At 48.3% G+C, this 21,452-nt stretch overlaps 1 protein-coding gene across 1 annotated transcript; it reads right to left on the bottom strand.

Moving 5' to 3' along the window:
* Window positions 1-10,052: 10,052 nt before the first annotated feature.
* LOC144108275 (uncharacterized) lies at window positions 10,053-18,534 on the bottom strand. Its single transcript, XM_077641548.1, has 5 exons — window positions 18,251-18,534; window positions 17,407-17,500; window positions 16,797-16,872; window positions 14,619-14,748; window positions 10,053-10,192 (listed from the first exon to the last, which is right to left on the bottom strand). Exons 1-5 carry the CDS (start codon window positions 18,264-18,266, stop codon window positions 10,068-10,070), a joined length of 441 nt encoding a protein of 146 aa, XP_077497674.1. The 5' UTR covers window positions 18,267-18,534; the 3' UTR covers window positions 10,053-10,067.
* Between the last annotated feature and the right edge of the window lie 2,918 nt (window positions 18,535-21,452).

Below are 21,452 nucleotides of genomic sequence, written 5' to 3'. Positions count from 1 at the left end.
CAAGGCAAGGGATGCTATCACATCTCTGTTCAACAAGCACCGGAATGTTGTATTATCTAAGGTGAAAACAAAAGCAAAAAAGCTGTGCAATAGCCTAAACCTTGATCTTCTAGCTAGGCATGTAGATAAAAGTGAAAAGAACTCTTTGAAGGTGTTGTTTTTCCGCAAAATCTCACAAAGTGGGATGCCCTCTAAGGGTAATCGTTTCTGAATATGATTCCTGGCAGAAGGCTGTCGCCGATTTTCTGAAAGAAAAATTATATCTCTTGGATATCGACGATCCGTTTGTGGTAAAGAACTCAGAAAGCGTTGTAAAATTTTTAGCAGATAATTCCGACAAACGCATGAGCGCCATATCTGTAGATTTCAAAGATTTGTACTATTCGCTCCCTCATGACCAGTTGCTTGCTTGTGTGGAAGAGAGCATCGATTGTTTTGGGTCTGTCGCGTTTCAGAATGCTGCTGGTGTATCTGTGGCGGGGTTCATGGAACTTTTACATTTTTACCTAAACTCAACCTACGCAGAATGGAATCAAGGTGTGTATTTACAGAAACGTGGTGTCTGCGTAGGGTCCTGCATAGCGCCGGTTCTTTGCGATTTGTTTTAGCTCACCGAGACAGGACGGTAGCCTCCCATCTACAGGATTTTAAGGTTTTAAAGGTTTTTAGATTTGTTGGGGATTTTTTAATTTTGTTGGACAACAGCATAGCTTGCATTGAACAGGACCTTGCATCCTTTTCAAAACTTTTTAAGCACTGTTTTAACCCACTTGATTTGACACATGAACTACCCGCCAACAAACCACTCCTGTCTTATTCGTCCTCCCACTCGAAGCTTGTAAAACGGGCTGTGTGAGCATGTGCTTCATCAATGCCATGAAGAAGTCATGTCCACTCATGTTACCCCTCAGCCTGAGCGAGCAAGCCGGTAGGCTTTCTGCCGCCGGGTATCCCAAAGAAGTGCTCGTTTCCGTGGCGGAAGCCTTGTTGAAGAAGCATAAAAAGAGCCATTGCGAACCATCTGCTGAAAAGAAAAAGACGGTGGTGATTCCTTATATGCACAGCATATCCCATAGGCGGAAGGGGGTTGCCAAAAAGGTTGATGTGAAGTTGACATTCTCTGCCCCAGACAAGCTGTCAAAATTGTGTAAGTTGACGGACCCTTTTCCAAGACAGTCAGGGGGATGTAAAGTGAAGCATAGGAATAAGTTTGTGGAGTGCTCGCTAGGGATGGTATACAGTATTCCTTTAACCTGTGGTCGGGTATACATAGGGAAAACCGGCAGATGCCTTAATGAAAGGCTTGCTAAACACAAGCGGAACGTGGCAAACCCAAGGGACGGTAACCTGTCTGAACATTGTCATCACTGTCCTAGAAAAACATGCGCGCCCATGTTCGGCGCATGCACAGTAGAGGCGAAAAGTATAGACCGCTGCACACGTGAAATAATCGAAGCCCGGTTGATTAGGAAAAGGGGAGCGGACTGTGTTAGCACGCCTTCTGTTAATCTTTCTGACAAGGAAATCGCTTTCCTAGACTGCAGTGGTGGGCGCATGCGTAGAGTGTGATCTTTTGTATCCTTTGTGTATTTCCGTGCTTGCTTCGCTATATATATGCCTCTGTATTTCAATAAACGCCCGTTGAAAGTTAGCTCTGTCCCGTCTTCCTCTCACGTCCTCGTTTTTTTGCGCTAAAGGCTTTGCCATTATGAGTTAACAATAAAGGCAAGAGAAAGAAAGGTAAGACAGCAGTGCACTAAACAAGTGACCGCACATGTTATTACTAAGCACCATTGAAAATAGTGACTCAATTGCTGAGTCAGTTGGCGCAAACAATCGAGATGTTATATACGCTCCAGTAACACAAAAAAAAGCAAAATACTTGTAGCTCTCCGACAAAGGAGCTTGCATTCAAAAGATTTCAGGTAGCTTCGCTATCGCATTTACGAACGAACAAACACTCGGGAATGACACTACACTAAAGGGCAGGGCGTTCCACTTACGTGCTGTACGAGGAAAGAATTATTTCTGGAAAGCAGACATTGAATACAAGTTGTGAATGCATTTAAAGAGCAACCATGTCTTTGTACTATGCATTGAAAAGTTTTTCTCCCTGCTTTATTGCAAGTGCACCGTTGTTTTACTACTCCATATACTTCAAGTTATTTTTGTTTTTATGAAATTTCCAGTCGAGAGCTAGCCGCCTTCTCTTCCGATTCCTTGTGCCCTTCGTACATATACGCTGTTCAAAGCAAAAACACCCATACTGTCACATGATCATCACATGGTCATACTATCACCCATACTGTCACAGGCTGGAGCAGAAATCAAACTGCTCACAGAGCAGACTTGTGTCTCAAAGCAAGAAAAACAGCATTGTGTCAGGGCTAGGTGCGGGGATTCGGCGGTCGTAGAACTAAGAATGCCGCTTTTCGCCGAACACTACTGAAGGTTGCTAAAAACATGGACAGCAGTCACGAGCATGATGAATGATACGCATGTTGAAAATGAATTACGAGCAGTATGGCCGAATCTAGCTTGGCGAACAACGGTATGGCGGCAGCAATCATTCAGAATACGATAAAATAAACATCACGAAACTTCGCGGTACTATCCAAATAAGCGCTCTATGAGAGGCTGTTGAATAGAGCACTCTGTGCTGATGCCGTTAAGTAGCATTGAGTTCTAATCCACGGAGAGTAATTTCTGTGCTCATGCTCACCACTTGAAGCAATACTCACTTGGTAAAATTGCGTACACGAATGCAGGGTCAAATTTACACGCCGGTAAAATTAAAGTTCCTTCACTCTGAAAGTAGCGCATTTCTGTGAGCTTTGCCACAGCCGTCCCTCGCACATCTCCCTCGCCCGTCTCTCTGCTCGGTGCTTTTCTCACCGATCATTGTGTAGCGGCGCTGGCATCGCCAGCGACGCTGGGAGCGCGACCTGTCACGCGCAGCACACAATGCTTTCGGCAACTGGCCTGGCCAGCTACGTCGACACCCCGAGCCACCGAGCTAAACACCAGCCAGACTTCCATAAGTCAGGCTCCACCCCAACACCGCAGCCGCTCCACGACCCGCAAGCCCCAGGCCCGGCAGCTCACATCGAAGTCATTTCTGGTGCTGCAGCCAGCCGCAACAAAACAGCCGTCCACCCTTCAAAATCCCAATGCCCGGTCCCGGTCCTTGACTGGAATCACGCCACCACCACCTCCAGTCCCACCGAGACCACCTGCCCAGGCACCCGGCTGCTGCACCAATGAGGTGAGCTGGGCAGGCGTAGTTTCCCAGGGCTCCGCCAACCCCCTCTATGAAGAGCTGCTGCGTGTCCGCGCGTAGCTCGCCTCCCTCTAAACCACCAACCACCGCCTCCAGGCACATGACCCTACTCGCGAACAGCCGGCCAAGAAGCGGGCCGCACACCCACTACCTCCCTGACCACATCAACCCCGACCGAGGGAACACCAGTCCTGCCTCCCAATTTCTAACAACTCATGAAGGCGAGAATTCAGGCCGCAGTGCAGATGGCCATCCAGGCCTTCACAAATCAATTCGCCAACCTCACTACCCGTCTAGACGAGTTTGCTTGGCAAATTGACGAGCGATTTAAGGAGCATAAGTCAAGCCACGCGACAGCCTGTGCTGCCGTGTGGCCTAAAAAGAAATCTCGGCTCCACACCGCCTCCAACTCCTAAACTGCAAACGAAAGCTTTAGTGATGGCGAGACCACGCACTAGCCTAACCATCTGGCAATAGAACTGTCGAAGCTTTGGTACCAAGCGGGGGCTGCTTCACCAGTTCCTAGCTCGGGCAGACGGCCCCGACGTGCTCGCACTGCAAGAGCCCTCCAATCCCCTCACCCAACCCAGCTACGTGCCCATTGCCCCCTTTTCTCCTACACCCTCTCGGATTGCATTTCTTGTACGCCGTGAGCTCACTACTATCTCCCACACGTTAGACGTCCCCGAAATAGATCATCTTCTCATCGAACTCGTGCCGCAGCGCGCTCGGTATACTAGTCTCTTCATCCTCAACGTATACAGCCACCCTGAGTGCCTGCGGCACGATTTTGACCGACTTTTTACGCTTGCTAAGCGAGCCGAACACAAATGTCCCCTTCTGATTGTAGGGGACGTCAACGCCCCGCACACGGCCTGGGGCTACACAGCCGACACCCCCAAGAAGCGCAGAGTATGGCTCGCAGCTCAGCAGGCCGGCTTCGCTCTTCTCACAGAACCCACCACCCCTACTCGCACCGGGAACAGCGTCTGCGCAGACACTACTCATGACCTCACCCTCACCCTCACCCACCGCCTCTCTCACGCTGCGTGGTGTAACACCCAGGATAATTTGGGTAGTGATCACTACATTATCGAGATTCTCCTACAAGCAGGTCCAACACGTAGACCCTCTCGTGATGCTAACATAACGAAGTCGAACTCGTTCCGCACCTCCCGAGCAGCCCGCGCTCTACACAGCATCTCAGACATAGTCACTTGGTGCAACCAACTCCAGCGTGACGTCCGCGCCGTAAGTATCCAACTCCCAGAGGACTGCCCTGCAGACGCGATGGATTCCCATCTCCTGCACCTATGGGACGCCAAGGCGGGTCTCGAACGGAGGTGGCGGCGTCAGCGCTGGAATAGAACACTCAGACGCCGACTGGCCCGGCTCAACAAGGAGATTGAGACGGATGCTGCAACTCTGTCTCGCCAAAATTGAGAATCTCTCTGTAACAAGCTGGACGGCAACATGAGCCTGCCCCAGACTTGAAATCTATTCCGCCATCTCATTGATTCGACTCAGTCCAAGACACACCAGAAACACAACCTCTTGATGCTCACACACATCCGAGGCCTGCCCGCATGAACGTCTCGAGGAGCTTCGTGATCTCTACTTCCCGGCATATCCCTCCGCAGACTACCCTGACTACACAGGTTCCCCCAACGACCTTCTCGACCAACCGATCACCGAGGCGGAAGTGAGGGCAGAACTTCAGCGCCTCAACGCGTCCTCAGCTCCTGGCCGCGATGGAGTGCACAACAAGGCACTCCGCAATCTCGATTCCCCCTCCGCCAAAGCCCTAACCGACTACTTCAACAAATTCTGGCTGCGCGGCGCCCTCCCACCTCAGTGGAAAGATGCCAAAGTAGTATATTCCCAAATCCTGCAAACCACTTCTCCCCGCTAACCTACGTCCCATCTCTCTTACGTCGTGTGTGGAGAAGCTCATGGTGCGCGTTCTCCAGACCCGGCTCAGCCGGTATTTGGAGAACAACATTATGCCTTCGTGCATGTTTGGTTTCCGCCCGGGCTTGTCCACTCAGGACGTCATTCTACAGCTCAAGCGCCACATCCTTGACTCCCCCGCGGGAGACATCAAGGCTATCCTCGGCGTCGACCTTACAAAAGCTTTCGATAACGTTGCCCACGCAGCCATCCTAGAGGTCCTCCACGCCCTAGGCGTAGGCCCGCGGATGTACAATTACGTCCGCGATTTACTCTCCGAACGAACAGCCACACTCACCATGGGCGACCTCCGGTGTCTCACTGGGAGCACGGGGAACCCCTCAGGGTGCTGTACTGTCTCCTATTCTCTTTAATATAGCCCTTCTCCAACTCCCCCACCAACTCGCCCAAATACCCGACATACATTTCAGCCTCTATGCTGACGACATCACTATCTGGGCTAATCGAGGCAGTGATGCTGACATGGAACACAACCTACAGTCGGCCCTCAACATCATCGACTCATACGCTCGCGCGCGCGGCCTAGCCTGCTCCCTTTCTAAATCAGAACTCTTCTACCGCCCCAAGCCGCACGACCCCGCCGACCCTCCCATCACACTCAATCTAGGAAACCACCCCATTCACCTGGTATCCAAGATTCGCATCCTGGGCCTCGTCCTTCACTCCCACGGCGCGCCTAGCAACGCCATCCATACTCTCCAGACCCAAGCCCAGCAAGCCACTCGTCTCATTCGGCGCGTGGCGAACCAGCCCGCGGGTTAGTGAGAGCGGAACACTCTCCGCCTCACCCAAGCTTACATCACGAGCCGCACGGCGTACTCTCTCCCCTACCTCCCCCTAAAGCAGAAGGAGCGGGACCGCATCAACGCGCTCCTCAGGAGCTGCATGAAGTTTGCCCTCCGCCTACCCCCAGCACCTCTACTACCCAGCTCCTCAACCTCGGTACCCACAACACGTTTGAGGAGCTGGCAGAAGCCACCCTAACAGCACAGCTGACTCGCCTGTCGAGTATCGCGGCAGGCCGCACTCTTCTCTGTCAGCTAGGCATCACCCTGATCACCCATCCTACCGAGGGGGTTCCCCTACCTCCAGACCTACGCTCCCATCTCATCATCCTTCCAATCCCTAAGAACATGCACCCCGAGCACGACGGAGAACGCAGGACAGCCCGCGCCAAACCCTGCACAAGCTCTACGGCAACAATCCCGAGGTAGCCTACGTGGACGCGGCAGCATACTCGTCGGGCTCCCGCACGGCTCTCGCCGTCGCTAATTCTCAAGCCCGACTAATCGCATCAGGATCCGTCACCACAGACTCATCGTAAATTGCAGAGGAAGCCGCCATTGCACTCGCTCTTGCCTCCACCTCTGGCACAAACATTATCTCCGACTGAAAATCCACCCTATCCAATTTCGCCCCACCCACCGCGCAACCCTTATCTGGACCCCCGCAAACGCAGGCCTCCCGGGTAACGAGTAGGTCTTCTCCCTCGCCCGAGATCTCACTTTCCGGACCGGAGTTGGACCTCCTCTGCCATCCCGGGAGCGTCTGCTTACGTTCAAAGATATTCTTGCCTACTACCGAGATACCCGGCGCGTTTACGCACCGCCGGCTTCCTCCCTAACCTTAATCCAGGCCTCCCACTGGCTCCGACTCCAGACCTGAACTGCTCCCTACCCTATTCTCCTTCATGCTCGCTACCCCGATCAATTCCTTTCTTCTTGTTAACTCTGCGGGAAACCGGGAGACTTCATGTCCTCCTCACATGTCCTGCCTTCACACACCCTCCATCCCCCACCACGGCGGAGTCATACTCGGAGACTCTCCTGGCCAGCTCCACTGCTGCTGACCAGCGCCGGATAATTACCGACGCCCTGAAGCGGATAGCCCTCCAAGGGCTGTCCTTTGCCCTGTAAGGGCAGCCCCCTAAGGGTTGCCTCGTGCCATGTTAGGGGGTTTTCCCCCCTCGGTATTTGACAATAAATGTTTCCACTACCACCGCTCTGCTGGCTCACCAGTCGCGGCTACCGGGACCTCCAATAAATGTGGATCGCCTTCTACATCTGGTGACCCGGACGTTCCCAGACGTTTGCGCCCGGTTTTCGGCAGCTTCGTCTCGCCGCCATGTACGCGCCTGCCATCGCATCCGGTGAGCTCCTCCAGCCGTTTCAGCGCTCCTTCTTTCCATGGTTGCCCGGCCTGCACGCGTTTATGCCAGGGGCCCCGTTTTGTGGCTGGCCTTGCTGGACTCGCACTTTCACGTCATCCACGTGTCCAGTCAGCTGCTGCGCTATAAGCACTCCAGCCGCGAACTCCCATCCCGTCTCCTGGCAAAGCTACGGTTGCCGCCTCCTGGTCCCGACATTTACGCCGACTTCAAGAAGGCCCTGGCGGCGTATTTTTAAATGGAGCTCCCGACTCTCCGAGCTGCTGTTCCGGGCTCAGAAGCAGTGCCACTACTTAACTCGCGACCAGTGGCCGAGTTCATCCTCAAAGCTGCTTCGGCTTTCCCTCTGCCTGCTGCTACACCGGAGCCGCTCCCCACCCCAGTCTCTCCCAAGTTTGCTCCACCGGCCCCTAAGGACGGCCATCCACCTGCGAACTCCCGTGCCTGGGCACCTCCTGCCCAGCCCCGCTTGCCAGCCCTTATAAAAATGTTCTGTAGACAGTCTATAGACTTCTTATAGACTCTATTGCCTTCCTGTATATATTTCTTTTTGTCTACTCATAGTCAATAGACTGTCTACAGACAAAAGTCTACTAAATGTGTATGGCCATGAATCTACAGATTGTCTATAGACTGTCTATAGGATTTGTTTTGCATATAGACTTTTCTCAGGGGCTCGTCTATAGAGAGTTCATAGACTTTATAGACAGAAGTCTATGGACAGTTTATAGACTGTCTAAAGAAATTTTTGTAAGGAAGGTGTGATGCCTGACTTTGGACCATCACCAGGAGAACCTTCTCTCGTCCCGGGCCCCAACTCGATTCTAGTCCTAAGTTCTTTTGCCACCTCATGCCCAACCACAGTGAGCCCATCTGTCCTTCCTGTCGCGAGGCGCGTATGCACGCCCCACCAGAGGCTTGTCGCGCATCACGTACGACCCGAACTGCCTGCCACGGATCCTTGCGCTCCTGGCGCCTTCCCTAGTGACTGTGCCTCCGTGACAGGCGACGCAGCCACCGAAGGTGGTGCCATGCTTCCGACGCATTACAGCATGCCCCATCCAAAACCTCAGCGGCCGCAGTCGCGCTGTTCCGCACTCTGGCCTCCTGCAAGCGCAGCCGTTTTCACTTCCCAGCTGTGCTTCTTATGACCCGCGCTTTTTGCCGCCTCAGTTCAGCTCAGTACCGCTCCTTCCACACGAAACTTTCGCGCACAACAGTGTCTACTGCCAGTCTCTTAACATCCCCTGCCACCTAGACGCTCGGGTATTCATCTGCGATTCTTTCCGCATTACTTCTCAGCTCACAATTCTCTGCGTGAGCAGTGCGCCCCTCACCTGTGCATACTGGGACACTCCCCTTCCGATTTCCTCCTACTGCCCTGTGGCCATTTCTCGGCCACCGCCCTTCAGCCTTGTCCGCCCTCCTGAGTCCTGAACCCAATGCCGGCGCCCCCGCTCGGATCACCGACTTTCTCTTCTCCCTGGACGCAATGTGCTCTACCAAATGCCCAGGCTCTCCACGGGACTTGGACATAACTCTCTTCGTTATTTTTTTCCTTTATCGCCAAACGCTCTAGTGGGGAGAGCAACTGTTGCGGCGCTGATGAAGATGACGCTGGGAGCGGGACCGGGCACCCGCAAGGCAGAACGCTTTTGGCAAACGGCCTGGCCAGCAACATCGACAGCCCGCTCTGCTGACTCACCAGCCGCGGCTACCGTGAACTCCAATAACTTTGGATCGCCTTCCACATCTGGTCCCTCCGGACGTCGCCCGGGAAACGCGCGCAAAAGAATCGTTTTGTTTGTGTTTTCCTTTTTCTTCGGCAACATTTGCAGGCCGCCTGTATGCCTCTGCTGCTGGTCGAGCTGGTTTGAATTACACGCTGACATTTGTAATTCTACCTTTAGTGCCGCGTTATCCCCGGTTGCGGTGCATTTCAGTGCACAAGCCGGTGTGAAAATGGCTTTGTGCTGTTCGCGATTGCACGAGGAAAAATTACATCAGCTGTAGAAAAATGGGGATGCTCTAGATCGGCCTTAAAGGGGCTGTGAAGGGGGCTCTGATAACGTTGCGGCATGCCTGGGATATTTAAGCACGTCGCTTCACGAATAGTGTCCAACAAGAATTTTTTAAATGCGCTTTGTAGAAGCTGAGTTATCTGTAGTTAAAATTTGAATTTCAGTGTCTCCCAGTCAAAACGCACTGCAGGATTCTAAGACAGAAAATTTCTGTAGTCTGTAGTCTTGTCGTATTTTGGGCGTGTCTTGTGTGTTCTGTCTTGCCTTCTGTAGTATGTCTTGTCTTTTGTAGTCCTGTCTTCTGTAGTCTGTCTTGTCTTTTATAGTCTGTCTTCTGTAGTTTGTCCTCTCTTTTGTAGTCTGTCTTGATTTCTGTAGTCTGTCTTGTCTTCTGTAGTCTGTCTTGTCTTCTGTAGTTTGCCTTGTCTTCTGTAGCGTGTCTTGTGTAGTGCTCGTACACTGTGTAACAGTCGTTACTGTCACCTGTCAATTAACACAAGATTTGTGTTCTGGAGTAGGCTATGCACAAAAATGCACAGCTTGTTAATGGTCGCCTGTCAATTAACACAAGCTTTGTGCACTCCAGAGTAATTCGTGCACAAAACCACTAGAATTGAAAGGAAAATGATCAATATTTATTTACTGTTTTGTGCTTTTTTTTCGAGCTTGCTGATGCATGCTGTCCAGCGTTGTCCTGGCCGCAGGTTCCTAGATACATCGCCCATGAGCCAAGAAAAATGGTTTTTGTCTTGGCTGAAAAAAAACAAAAAATAGAGATCACCGCTGCTACCTGCGCAAAAAAATGTGAAAGCGTTGATGCTTCCTCGACACTGGTCGCCTTTCAAATTTGGCGCCATGGTTGTTTTCTCGTTGACTTGATTGGTTATCAATTAACTCTTATTTTACCCTCATTTCATCCCAGCAACGATTTCGAGTTTTCAAATTTCCCTCCACGGATCGTTCCTGCCCACTCACTGAATACCCGCCCAGTCTAATCACGCTTTCATTGCCTTTCGCTTCTCAATAATTACCTAATTGCCTCTAATTTATCATTCTTTTTCCTATCTCCTGGTTAAGTATAGGACACTTATCACTGGTCACGTGATTGCTCATTTCGAGTTTTCAAACTTGGCGCCAAGCTTTGGCTTTGTCCATACTTCCAGATTTTCAAACTTGGCACTATGCTGTAGCTCCACCTACTTTCAGCGCTTTCAAATTTCGCGGCACTTTTTCTCTGGCCCAGTCACTTTTTGGACATTTTTGGCTGTAAATAATTATCCGATTATGAAATTTTCTTTTCGAGCAGCATCCTCACATCATCCTCTGCCAATTACACAACCAATCGTATGACGCTATCTCTTCTGAGTTGCCCACAACTGCTGCGGACACGACCCCCGGCAACATAGCCTAGTAAACTTCTCACTTTATTCAAAATGTTGTAACACTGAACAAGGCTTATGACTGGCCGAGTTGGTACTGACTCACCTTAAAACCAGCCAGAACACACAAGAAGACATGAGCTCAAGAGGCGGGACTAACAAAAATTTAATTGAAGATTTTGATTATTTGATTTGTGAGGGTTTAACGTCCCAAAGCGACTCGGGCTATGAGGGACGCCGTAGTGGAGGGCTCCAGAAATTTCGACCACCTGGGGTTCATTAGCGTGCACTGACAACGCACAGTACACGGGCCTCTAAAATTTCCCCTCCATTGAAATTTGACTGGTGCGGCCAGGATCGAACCTGCGTCTTTTGGGACAGCAGCCGAGCACCATAACCACTGAGCCACTGCGGCGGCATCATTGAAGGAAAGCCGCAAAAGGAGACCCGCGAAAAAATACAAGCGCACAATATTTCAAAGCAGTGAAAGGGCGAAGTGCAATCAAAGGTCACTGGCATACTAATTAATCATCTAAAAAAGCAAATTCCTTACGGTGAAGGTTTTCCGATGGCTTAGCCACACGTGTCCTTAGCCTTACCAATGTAGTGAGCCTCAACTATCTACCGACAGGTTTATCCCTTCCATAAACCACTGATGTGTCGTGGAAATTAGGCGTGCAAAGAGACATGTCATCCTCAGATTTTCATTCACAAGATTAAGCATACAGTGCCAGATTAGAATTTGCCTTCCCCCCATAGAGTGAAAGTGCTCAGTCAAGTGCAAATTCAAATATCTGCCTGTCTGCCCATATTAGTTGCAGCCATAAGGCAGTGGAACGCAATAAACTCCATTACTTTCGCAAGTGGTGAACCTTTTTTTGTGACACTGTCTATTGTGGACAAGTACCCAGTTTTATCAAGCCTTTTTAATGGCGGCACAAAGGCCTCCTGTATTGCACTTCGCTGTTAAGACAACAGCAGCATTACGCTTTCCCGCGACTTTCTTGAGACTGTGAAATACTTTGGAGGTAAGGTGTATCAGCACCATCGGAGTATGTGCTCCTTACCCTCGAGCGAGTGAAAACATACTATGACAGGTTGTTGAGATGGGCAAGTGGGAACCCAGCTGCTTGGAAACCTGCTACAAGAATGCGTCCTCAGCAGTGATGGCATGACTTATCTAAAGCTGATGTCATGCACACGATTGCACACCCATCAAGTGTTTCCATCTTTACTGACCTTAACCAGCGACAAATACACCTCTTCACCATCCTTCCCCAGCAACGAGTGGTCCGACTCGTAGCTAAAAAGAGCCTTCCCCGATCTTTAGCTGTAGCCCCGACAAACATATTCGTCCACAAAGCGCAAGTCTGCATCAAGAAACTGCTAACGGTTCTGCTTAGACAATTCTGATGTAAAAGACAGGCCTTGACCGCATGCCTTAAAGACTCCCAAAACATCTTGTGCCAACTTATCTGAGCCTTCTATGTCCAGAAAAATTACAGTCATGAACATAACGAAATGCTACTATGCCAATGTCTTCCAAACAGGGCTCTAATGCCTTATTGACTTTAGACAAAAAAATGTTGCTGAGCAAAGGTACGACCTGCGTGTAAATACCACCCTGCCAACTGACAAATGAGGATTTGCAGTAAAAGGACAACAGCCCCAAGAAGCCAGCAACCGAAATCACGCAATCATCTATAAAAGCATGTTCATTGTTCACCCTGATGCAGTTTGCACATACCTCAGAGGTCTATCATGTGACAATGAATAGTGTAGGCCCTCCATGTCGATGCTCACTGCAGAGCACCTGCCCAGGTTGCTGTCCACAAGAAACTAGAACTCCACAGAACTCCACTTTTGTGAGTTGGCAAGGCGGTATTTACATCAGAAATCAGGCATATGCAGAGGGTCCCAGGTTGCACTGTTCCTCCGCAACATTCTTCTGTCCAGAGTCGATACCGCATCAAAGCCCTGTTTGGAAGGCCTCGGCATAGTAGCATTTCGTTATGTTGATAGTTACCTAATTTTTTTGCACAAGGAAGGCTCAGATAAGTTGGCAAAAGACGTTCTAGAAATCTTTAGGCATGTGGTCAAAGCCTATCTCTTAGGTCAGAATTTCACTAAGCATAACCGTTTGTAGCTTCTTGACTTAGACCTGCGCTTTGCATACGACCACATATGTTGGCGCCAAAGCCCGAGATCAGGAAGCCTCTTAGCTACGAGTTGAACCACTCGAGGCTGGTGAAGGACAGGTTGGCAATCACATGCATCATGACTGCTTTATGGAAGTCATGCCATCACAGTGTTTAGAATGCATTCTCGGAGCAGGTTTCCAAGCCAATGGCACCTGGGTTCCCACTTGCCCATCTTGCACACCTGTCAGAGTGTGTTTTTACTCTCTCGAGGGAACGGAACACCGTTCACACGATGCTGACGTAGTTGAGCAGCACAAAAAGACGGGCTCTATACCTTACCTCCACGCCATTTCGCACCATCCCAAGAAAGTTGCACCAAATTATGATGTTGCTGTTGTCTTGACCGCTAAAAGTAAGGTAGGAGCCCTTTGCTTCTTCGTTCAAACTAGGCTTGATACAACTACGGGTAATCGTCCGTTATGCACAGTGGCAGATAAAAAATGTTCACCACTTGCAAAAGTAAACCGGTTTTTTGCATTCCACTGCCTCGTAGATGAAACTACTATTGGCAGACAAGCAGATATCTGAATGTGCGCCTGGCTGAGAGCACTTTCACTGTATAGAGAGGAAGGCGAATTTTCACCTGACACTGCACGTTCAATCTCGTGAATGCAATCGGAGGACGACCGTTCTCTTTGCACGCCTGATTTCTGCGGCACATCAGTGGTTTAGGGAAGTGATAAATCTGTCCTGATATAGTTGAGGCTTACTACATCAGTAAGGCTAAAAACAAGTGCCTGGCTAAACCGTCGGTGAACCTTCACTGTAAGGAATTCGTTTTTTAGATGGTTTACTAGTACGTCAGTGCCTTTCGGTTATTTTTTGCCCTCTCACTGCTTGGGGTCTTGCGTGTTTGAATCTCTTTGCAGGTCTTCTTTTGCCACTTTCCTTCAACAAAATTTCAGTTGTTAGACCAGCCTCATCTTGTGCTCATCTCTTCTCCTGTTTTGTGTCTTCCGGCTGGTTTTAAGATGTAATACTGAATGCCGAAAGAAAGCCATTTTAGAGTCAAGTGCACTTATAATGGCCACAGCTATAATGAATGTTCATTTATTACAAAAAATAGTGCTTACTTCATTAATTTATGCATGAAGTATATGACACTGCATCAAAATAAAAAAAGGACTAAGCCTCTAACCCTCATGGCCAAACTGCAGTTACAGCAAACAAAAGGACACCATAAACCTGCCCCACATGCAAAAGCTTGCACTACAGGCCAATGCAGAAATAAGATCAGATTACTTCCCAAACTGCATGACACTGCCACGCAAAGTAAAGATTGTGACAGGCAATAAAGGAGCAACAAAAAAGCAAACTGTAGGTAGCAGCCAATCTCATGCAGACAAGCTACAAGGGCAGGCCAACATAGATGTGGAAGAAATTTGAAAAAAAAACCCACAACAAGCACATAATTTTTAAGGTTTTCACAGCCCTTTAAATGGAAAATACTTTCTTGAAAAAACAAAACAGAAGCGGCAATTTTTTTTCGGAAATCAATTTTTTTCATGTACTTCATTATTCTTGAAGCATGGGCCGGCATAGAGTAGTCAGATTAGTGCATGCGTTCCTAAGCAATGCCATGCCAAAAACTGTACTTACAGAAAAAGCTTGCCTTACTGAGTGAATACCACTGGCCATCCATTAATTTCCCAGCCTGCTCCAGGTCCCTGGCAAAAATCACACGCAACTTGGTGGCTTGCACAACTTCCATGCAACTCTTGGTCTTTAGCTGGAAAAAAATTGAGGGATCAGTGAGATATAAAATTTTAAATGCAGTGCTTTGTTTCAATGACCGACTAAGAAAGAAACAGCGGTTTCTGTGAGCGCAACTATTTTTTCACACTAGCTTTCTACAGTAAACCATGTTTATTGCGACATATTTCACACTGACTTGCTGCACGGCCCCAGCACTACTGTGTATAGCTCTATGGTTTCAAATGCTTGTTAGCTCTGAGCCCTTGGGCTTGCACTCGTTAATGCAGAAAACCTCGGAAAGGGCAACCAGAGCTTCGAGCTTTAAGCCATAGGTATTCAGAAGCTCAGTGGTCTGTGGGAGAACTTTTGGCTGGGTGACACAGTAGCAAATGCTTCTCCAGCTACTTTCACTCCATTGCAAAAAACTCGCACAGCAGAGACCTGTCCTCCATTTTGCATTGCAGAAACAATCACTGAAATTCAAAGCACGCATACTAAATGCACACCTACCTTCCAACACAGCTTCATAATAATGGGTATAATTATTGGAATGAAATACCAGTCAGTACATGTAGTTTTCAGTTTATCCAAAAATTATAAGCAACCGACAAACAAACATTAGAAGAGAAATAAAATAACCAGAATTGTTTAAAAAATCTGTCAGAAGAATTATGTGACATCCACTACACTCCAGCAGTTCTTCGCGTTTGTGCACCTTCAAACCACACTTTCTTACAGGCACATTTGCACAGAAATTGGGTTGAACCTCATCTTTAAGAATCTGTTTTGGTGCAACAGTAGGAAGAAACCAGGTTTTAGCCAAAAACGAAGCACCCTACACATTGCATCACAAGACCAGATGGTGCACATGAGTTGCCTCTTATGCTTATGAAAGAAACAGGAACAGAGATATCTTGACTAAATCAAAAAAAGAGGAAGTGCAGTGCATGTGTAATGCAGAGAAGATATAAGCAATACCACACTAAAACACTGGGAGGATTCCAAGAGTAGGTGAATGCATGAATGGGTGGCAATCAGGTGGCTAAATGAGATTAGGAAATTTGAGGAAAAAGGGTGGCAGCATGTGGCACAGGAGACAGTTACCTAAAATGAACTAGAGAACCATTGTTCTGCACTAATTTTAACAGCACATTCACACGACAGACAAAATCACTCCAGGAACAGACTGAGCATCATGCAACTCAATGTCAATCACCATTGCAAATGGCACCAGCACCGCAGACTGCGCATGAGGAAAAGTAGACATATTTTTGCTCTCAACTTTGAGCAGCAGTCAGCTGCACTTTTAGGAGCAAAGCTCTAAAGTACGGCAACATTGGCACTTTGTTTTACTGACATGAGGGTGCTTGTGAGCATGCAAGTCCCATGTTTGTTTTGCACCAAATGTGTTAATTGCGAGGTATATTTAACTAAAGAGGGGCATCTAACATGGGCATCAGCTCTTCATTACTTCCCTTCTATATCCCTCCCTTATATAATGGTTCAAGTGTCCACCAAAATGTGAGACAGTTACTGTTAAATTTCCTTGAATTTTCCTTCAACTAATTTTAAATTTTTCAAGTATACAGCTTTAAGAAGGTAGAGGTACAAACTGTGCAGTATAACCATATGCTATGGCAATAAACCAGCAATAAATCTGTGCTGACAGCAGCTTGCCCAGGCAAGGATGCTATACCATACAAGGATTGGTGTCATCGTGCAATGTTACATTACTGACTGACAATTTGGTCTCTGTGTCAGAAATACTGGTAAACCATCATTGTAGAGCACAGTGTTTTTAAAGGGATAAATGAACATATAGGTTCTTTTCGAGGACACATATGCATACCAGGCAACAGGTGTGCAATGTCAAAGCACGTTTATGTTAACAGCAGCTGCGTCAAGAGCTACATCAGCGACTATATTTTATACAAGTCTACAGTTCCGGTAATTATAAGCTGAGGTACTGCTGTGAAGTGCATGTAGAGTTTCATGCATTTCTAAGCCTAGCTGCAAGCCTATATTGAAAATATTTTTCTAAATAGGCATCTAAGATATGCATCACTGAAAAAGAATAACTACCATGAACGGATCAGGAGGGATGACACAGCCGAAGGCAGGAAGCACGCATGGCCCAATAGATGCTGGCCGCTGGCAACTGCAAATAAATACATCCAGAGCAACAGCTGTCAGTGGCTGTAGCCATGTCATGAATGACAAGAGAGGAAATCGTCTACTGCTTTAAAAACTAAACTTAGACGTAATATAAGTAAATAAAAAACCAATGAGCTAGCCCATGACAAAACAAATGAACAGATTTTATGTAATGCACCCATATACATTCTTTGAGAAGAGTCACAATGGCTGTTATAATCACACTGAAAGATGAGCTGGCTGAAATACCGCACACCAAATTGAATATAGGATGTTCAGGTTTTCATAAATTCCTATCATGGGGCCTTGCACCAATGCCTAGGTATTAAATTGAAAGTTGCAACCAGTCTGCCTTGGTTAAATGAGAAGAGAGAATGGAAAAAAGCATGCCTTCACTAGCAAGAAGCTTGATATCACACAGCACAGCTTGGCATCATAGAAAAATTGCTAGCGCATTTAACAAATCTGCATACAATTAAAAGCTGCACAAATTTGTCGACTAGCAATGCAAGTAAAGGCAAGAGAAACAAAAAAATACCAAAGAACACTCGTGAGTGCGGCGAAGGGAGGTCTGTGGGTAGGATCCCGTGCCTGGGAAGAGTTCCGAGCTCGGAGAATCGCCGGCACCACAGCTGATGGCACGCAACCAAGAATAAATAACAAAGCGAAAATAAGTAACAAAAAAAACCATCGACAATGGCGAACGACTTGAATGCGGGCCACAAAAGCGAGGGATATAGCAAAAAGGTAGAAATCCTAAATAATTGTGCAGTTGCATATCCGACAGCTCGCAGTGCTCAGGAGAGGAAGCATCAACGTTTACAGCTCAGGAGACGCAAGATTGATCTAACTTTGACATAACACTGCCTCAAATCCTGTTCCACTGGGGAAGCACAGACAAGTTTACAAATGACAAGGCGATGAATATGAACTAGCCTTTCGCATGCGATCACTGTCTCAAAATTTAGTATGACGCATATTAAGGCACAAGCACTAATCCGATGAGTACTAACCCTGAGCAAAATAGTGCGGTGTCTGATCGCAGCTGGCCTAGCGCGAGCGCTCCGCCGCGCGGCACTTCTCGCTCATCGTCTTCTACGCAGTGCAAATCCATGCTTTTGCACCGAGTGTCGAAGCGCTAGCGTAACTCTGTTGTGATATCTGGTGCCATTTTTATTTACCACGGCACGCGAGTAATAAATGCACATAAAGACAATGAGAACAACACTTGTCATGCAGGATATAGGCCCTGCTTTTTTGGCGCCGCATTATAGCTGCGGCAACCGCAGGCGGACTGCCTCCACTCACATCCCTATATAGCCGCATACAAATAGCGCGTGTGAATACAGATCATTAGCAAAGAAACGCAGAGCGGGACTCACCGGCCATGCGATTCATCCAGGCTTAGTAAAACGGCGCAGGAGTCTTCGTTCACCTAACAGATGAAAAGACGTCGCAGCACTCTTCATGGCTTACCCGTTGAAACTCGCCAATGTTGACAGGCCGAAATCCTGGCCGTTGGCTTCCAAAACACACTCCTCCTCACCTTCCTATTGAATGAGTTCTTCACACATGTCCGCCGTACAAGTATTCAAGCAATGCCTCAAAGAGGCAAATAATACAAAACACGACGTGTCGGTTGCGCTGCAATGGCGCCGACGGCTGCGCTTTCGCGTCGGTGAAAAATTACAACCGACAAAAAGATTTGTTATTTAAACCATGAATACTTATATTATCTTCACAACAAAGACACTGCATTTATTTTAAATTATTTTTAGATTATTTAAGAATACTAAAGCGCTTTCAGTTACTTTTTCTGGCATGTCGTTTGTAGAAGCTGCGATCCTGTGATCCCCTGAAGTGACCCGGATGCCTAGCAGACGACGGAGCAGACGACGGTGTTGACAGAATGCAATTTCGTTTGATGCCAGATAAAATCACTAAGTTGCGACAAAAACAGCGAAGAAAAGCGCCGTATCTCAAGCTGGCGAATATCGTGGATAAGTTCAACGCAATTGGCACGATGGAGAGTAGCTGCGATGCATTAATTTGCGCGACACTGGCACGCTCACCGGAGATCATGAAACTTAACCGCTTAATCGGTGACCAGTACAAGCGGAGTGCTTTGATATCAACTGCGTTACGAAACTACGTCGATACTTGCGTCTCACTTTAGCTAATATGCAACAGTGGCTAGCACTCGCCGCATCCTGATCGCGTGTAGTTTAACAAGCAAGAACCCACTAGCGCATCGAAGCAGGCGTGTTTTTGAGCTCGTATCGTTACGAAAAATACGAGTTGTTTCGGCATGTACTGGAATTGAAGTTCTCAGCCTGTGCGTCACGGACGGTGAGGATGGCGTCGCGGACGATCTTAACTAAGACTCGCCGCAAAGCAGCCGATAACCCAAGCATATGTGCGTTAAAGGTTGTTCACCAGTAGTGCAAGCGTGGGCATAAAGTATCGCTCAGTCGCAGCGCCAGTCGCTCGCTTCTCGATTTTCCAGCCTTCCGAGGGAAGGTCGCAAGCTGTTGAGCCAATCAGTCAGCCAGCGGGAGTGAGCGAGGCGAGCTTTCGGGAACGACGCCGCCGGCGGGCGCGCCGGGCAATGAACTATGCGATACCCCCTGGCTGCCCTAGTCGTCGCTAAGCCTAGCCGGTTTCGCATCGATGCAGCAGCTGAGTGCACTTCGAAACTGGCTAGCGCTGAGGTGCTGCTCTCGTCATCGTTTTACTGTGAACCTCGTCTCATAGTAAAACAAAGATATGCTCGGTTTCCGCGACACCTTCAGGAGCGGAGCCAGCTGAGGCCAGGGGAGCCGCGATTGAGCAGCAGCAATTAAAGGCGCCGTGGGGAGACATTTGTTTGTATTCCTGTTATCGCTTCTACCAACGACTCGATATTGGCCAACGATACTCCATCCGACGGCTTAGTATGGACTTGAACAAACATTACTGTGGCATTTTTCTGACGCTGCGGGCCGGTATTCAGGCTGGCATGCCGCTCCCGTACGTTATCATGTCGCTCAACTGTATGGCCGCGGTGCACATCAAAACCCCCAGACATCCTCCTTTTCGCTCAAATTGTCATAGCACACAGTCACACTGGGACCAGAGTAGTTTAGAGGACCAAGCGCGGGTGCACAGGAGCTAGACTGTGTCAAAGCAGGCGAAACTCTTTAAAGCGCGCGGTTGATGTCAGTCCCAAGACTTTATTCTCATTTCGACCGAAAATCAAATCGGTTCAAACTCGCCGGCCGCCGCATTTCACCTTCGGCTGCATACGCTGCTGTCTATATTTAGCGACATTTTCGTGTCACCGTCATGAAATTTTCAGTAAAGGCAATGAACGACATCGTAAAGTATTTTTTTTTGCTATTTTATGATAAGCACCACGTCACTGCCGCTAAAAAAAAAATCTCCGCCAACACTGCATCAGCGTTGGACTTAAGAGCGTTAGCTACGAGAGCTTCAAGTGTTTAGATCGGGGTGCTCAGCAAACGTGGAGAAGACAAAATACAAACATCTGAGGGCATTTCGTTTCGGGAACATTCGTTCTAAGATACAAGCAGCGTCATCTACTTCAAAGATTTTGCACTACTATTGCGATTTACAGCCACCTTCGCTATATCCGGTATGTTTCCTCCTTATATATCAGTTAACGAATTTCATAAACGTGTGCATTGCAACAAGATGAATTGTTTGACAGCATCCGGAACTCTCTGCGACAAACGATTAGGCCTTATGGCTGTCTGGAAGTCCCCGGAATGCACGGTTTGGGGGCGAAAAGGTCGTCGGTGCGAATCCCACACATATTTTGGGCTTCATCTAAATATTTATTTTATCCTCAGGAACATGAAAAGTCAAATGACACCACTTCGATCGTTATGCGTCAAACGGGCGGCCCCCAAATTTGATGCAAATGGGGGTCCCCGGTGTTCCACTTCGATAGCCGCTATACTGGCATATGTAAAACGGATCGAAGGTATCTGTGACAACTGAGGCTCTACGCGCCCGCTGTTGCTATGTGATATAGTGTGGTAACTGTCTTGGCTAATTTGACCTTCCCTGCAGACAGACGTGTCCTTGACAAACGTAAGTAGTAAGAGCTGACGCTCTTAAAACTGAAACGCGCGGAAAAATGATATCGGGGTTGCTTTGAACATTTATACAGAGAACTGCGTGCATGTACACACATGCTGCCTTTGTGTAGCCGGATGGTTATGGCGAGTAATTTTCCCTGATTGACAATTAACGACATTCTTTTCCGCGACGCATAGAAGTGTCCTTGGTTTTTTCTGCGCATATAGTAGTAGCGGTACATTATGTTACATGGCTTGAACATGTCACAGAAGCCAAGAGGACACTGACTTTCAGTAGCGCCATTCGACTTGCGCACACCATTTGGTGTGCAGGCGCTGTCGTGGCTGCAGCTACATGCCGCCACCGCAAGAGCGTGCGGATACGCAGGCACCGCTGGCTTCGCCGCTTGTGCATTACAGCTTTTTGGGCTTTCAAAGCCGCATTATACTCTTGAGCATGCACAACTTTCGTCACATTGTCATGTGGGAACAGAAGGGAATT

This window comes from Amblyomma americanum, chromosome 1 (assembly GCF_052857255.1).
Source record: "Amblyomma americanum isolate KBUSLIRL-KWMA chromosome 1, ASM5285725v1, whole genome shotgun sequence".
Taxonomy (NCBI): domain Eukaryota; kingdom Metazoa; phylum Arthropoda; class Arachnida; order Ixodida; family Ixodidae; genus Amblyomma; species Amblyomma americanum.
The sequence above is the reverse complement of the archived record's forward strand: the minus strand, read 5'-3'. Positions and strand labels throughout refer to the sequence as shown.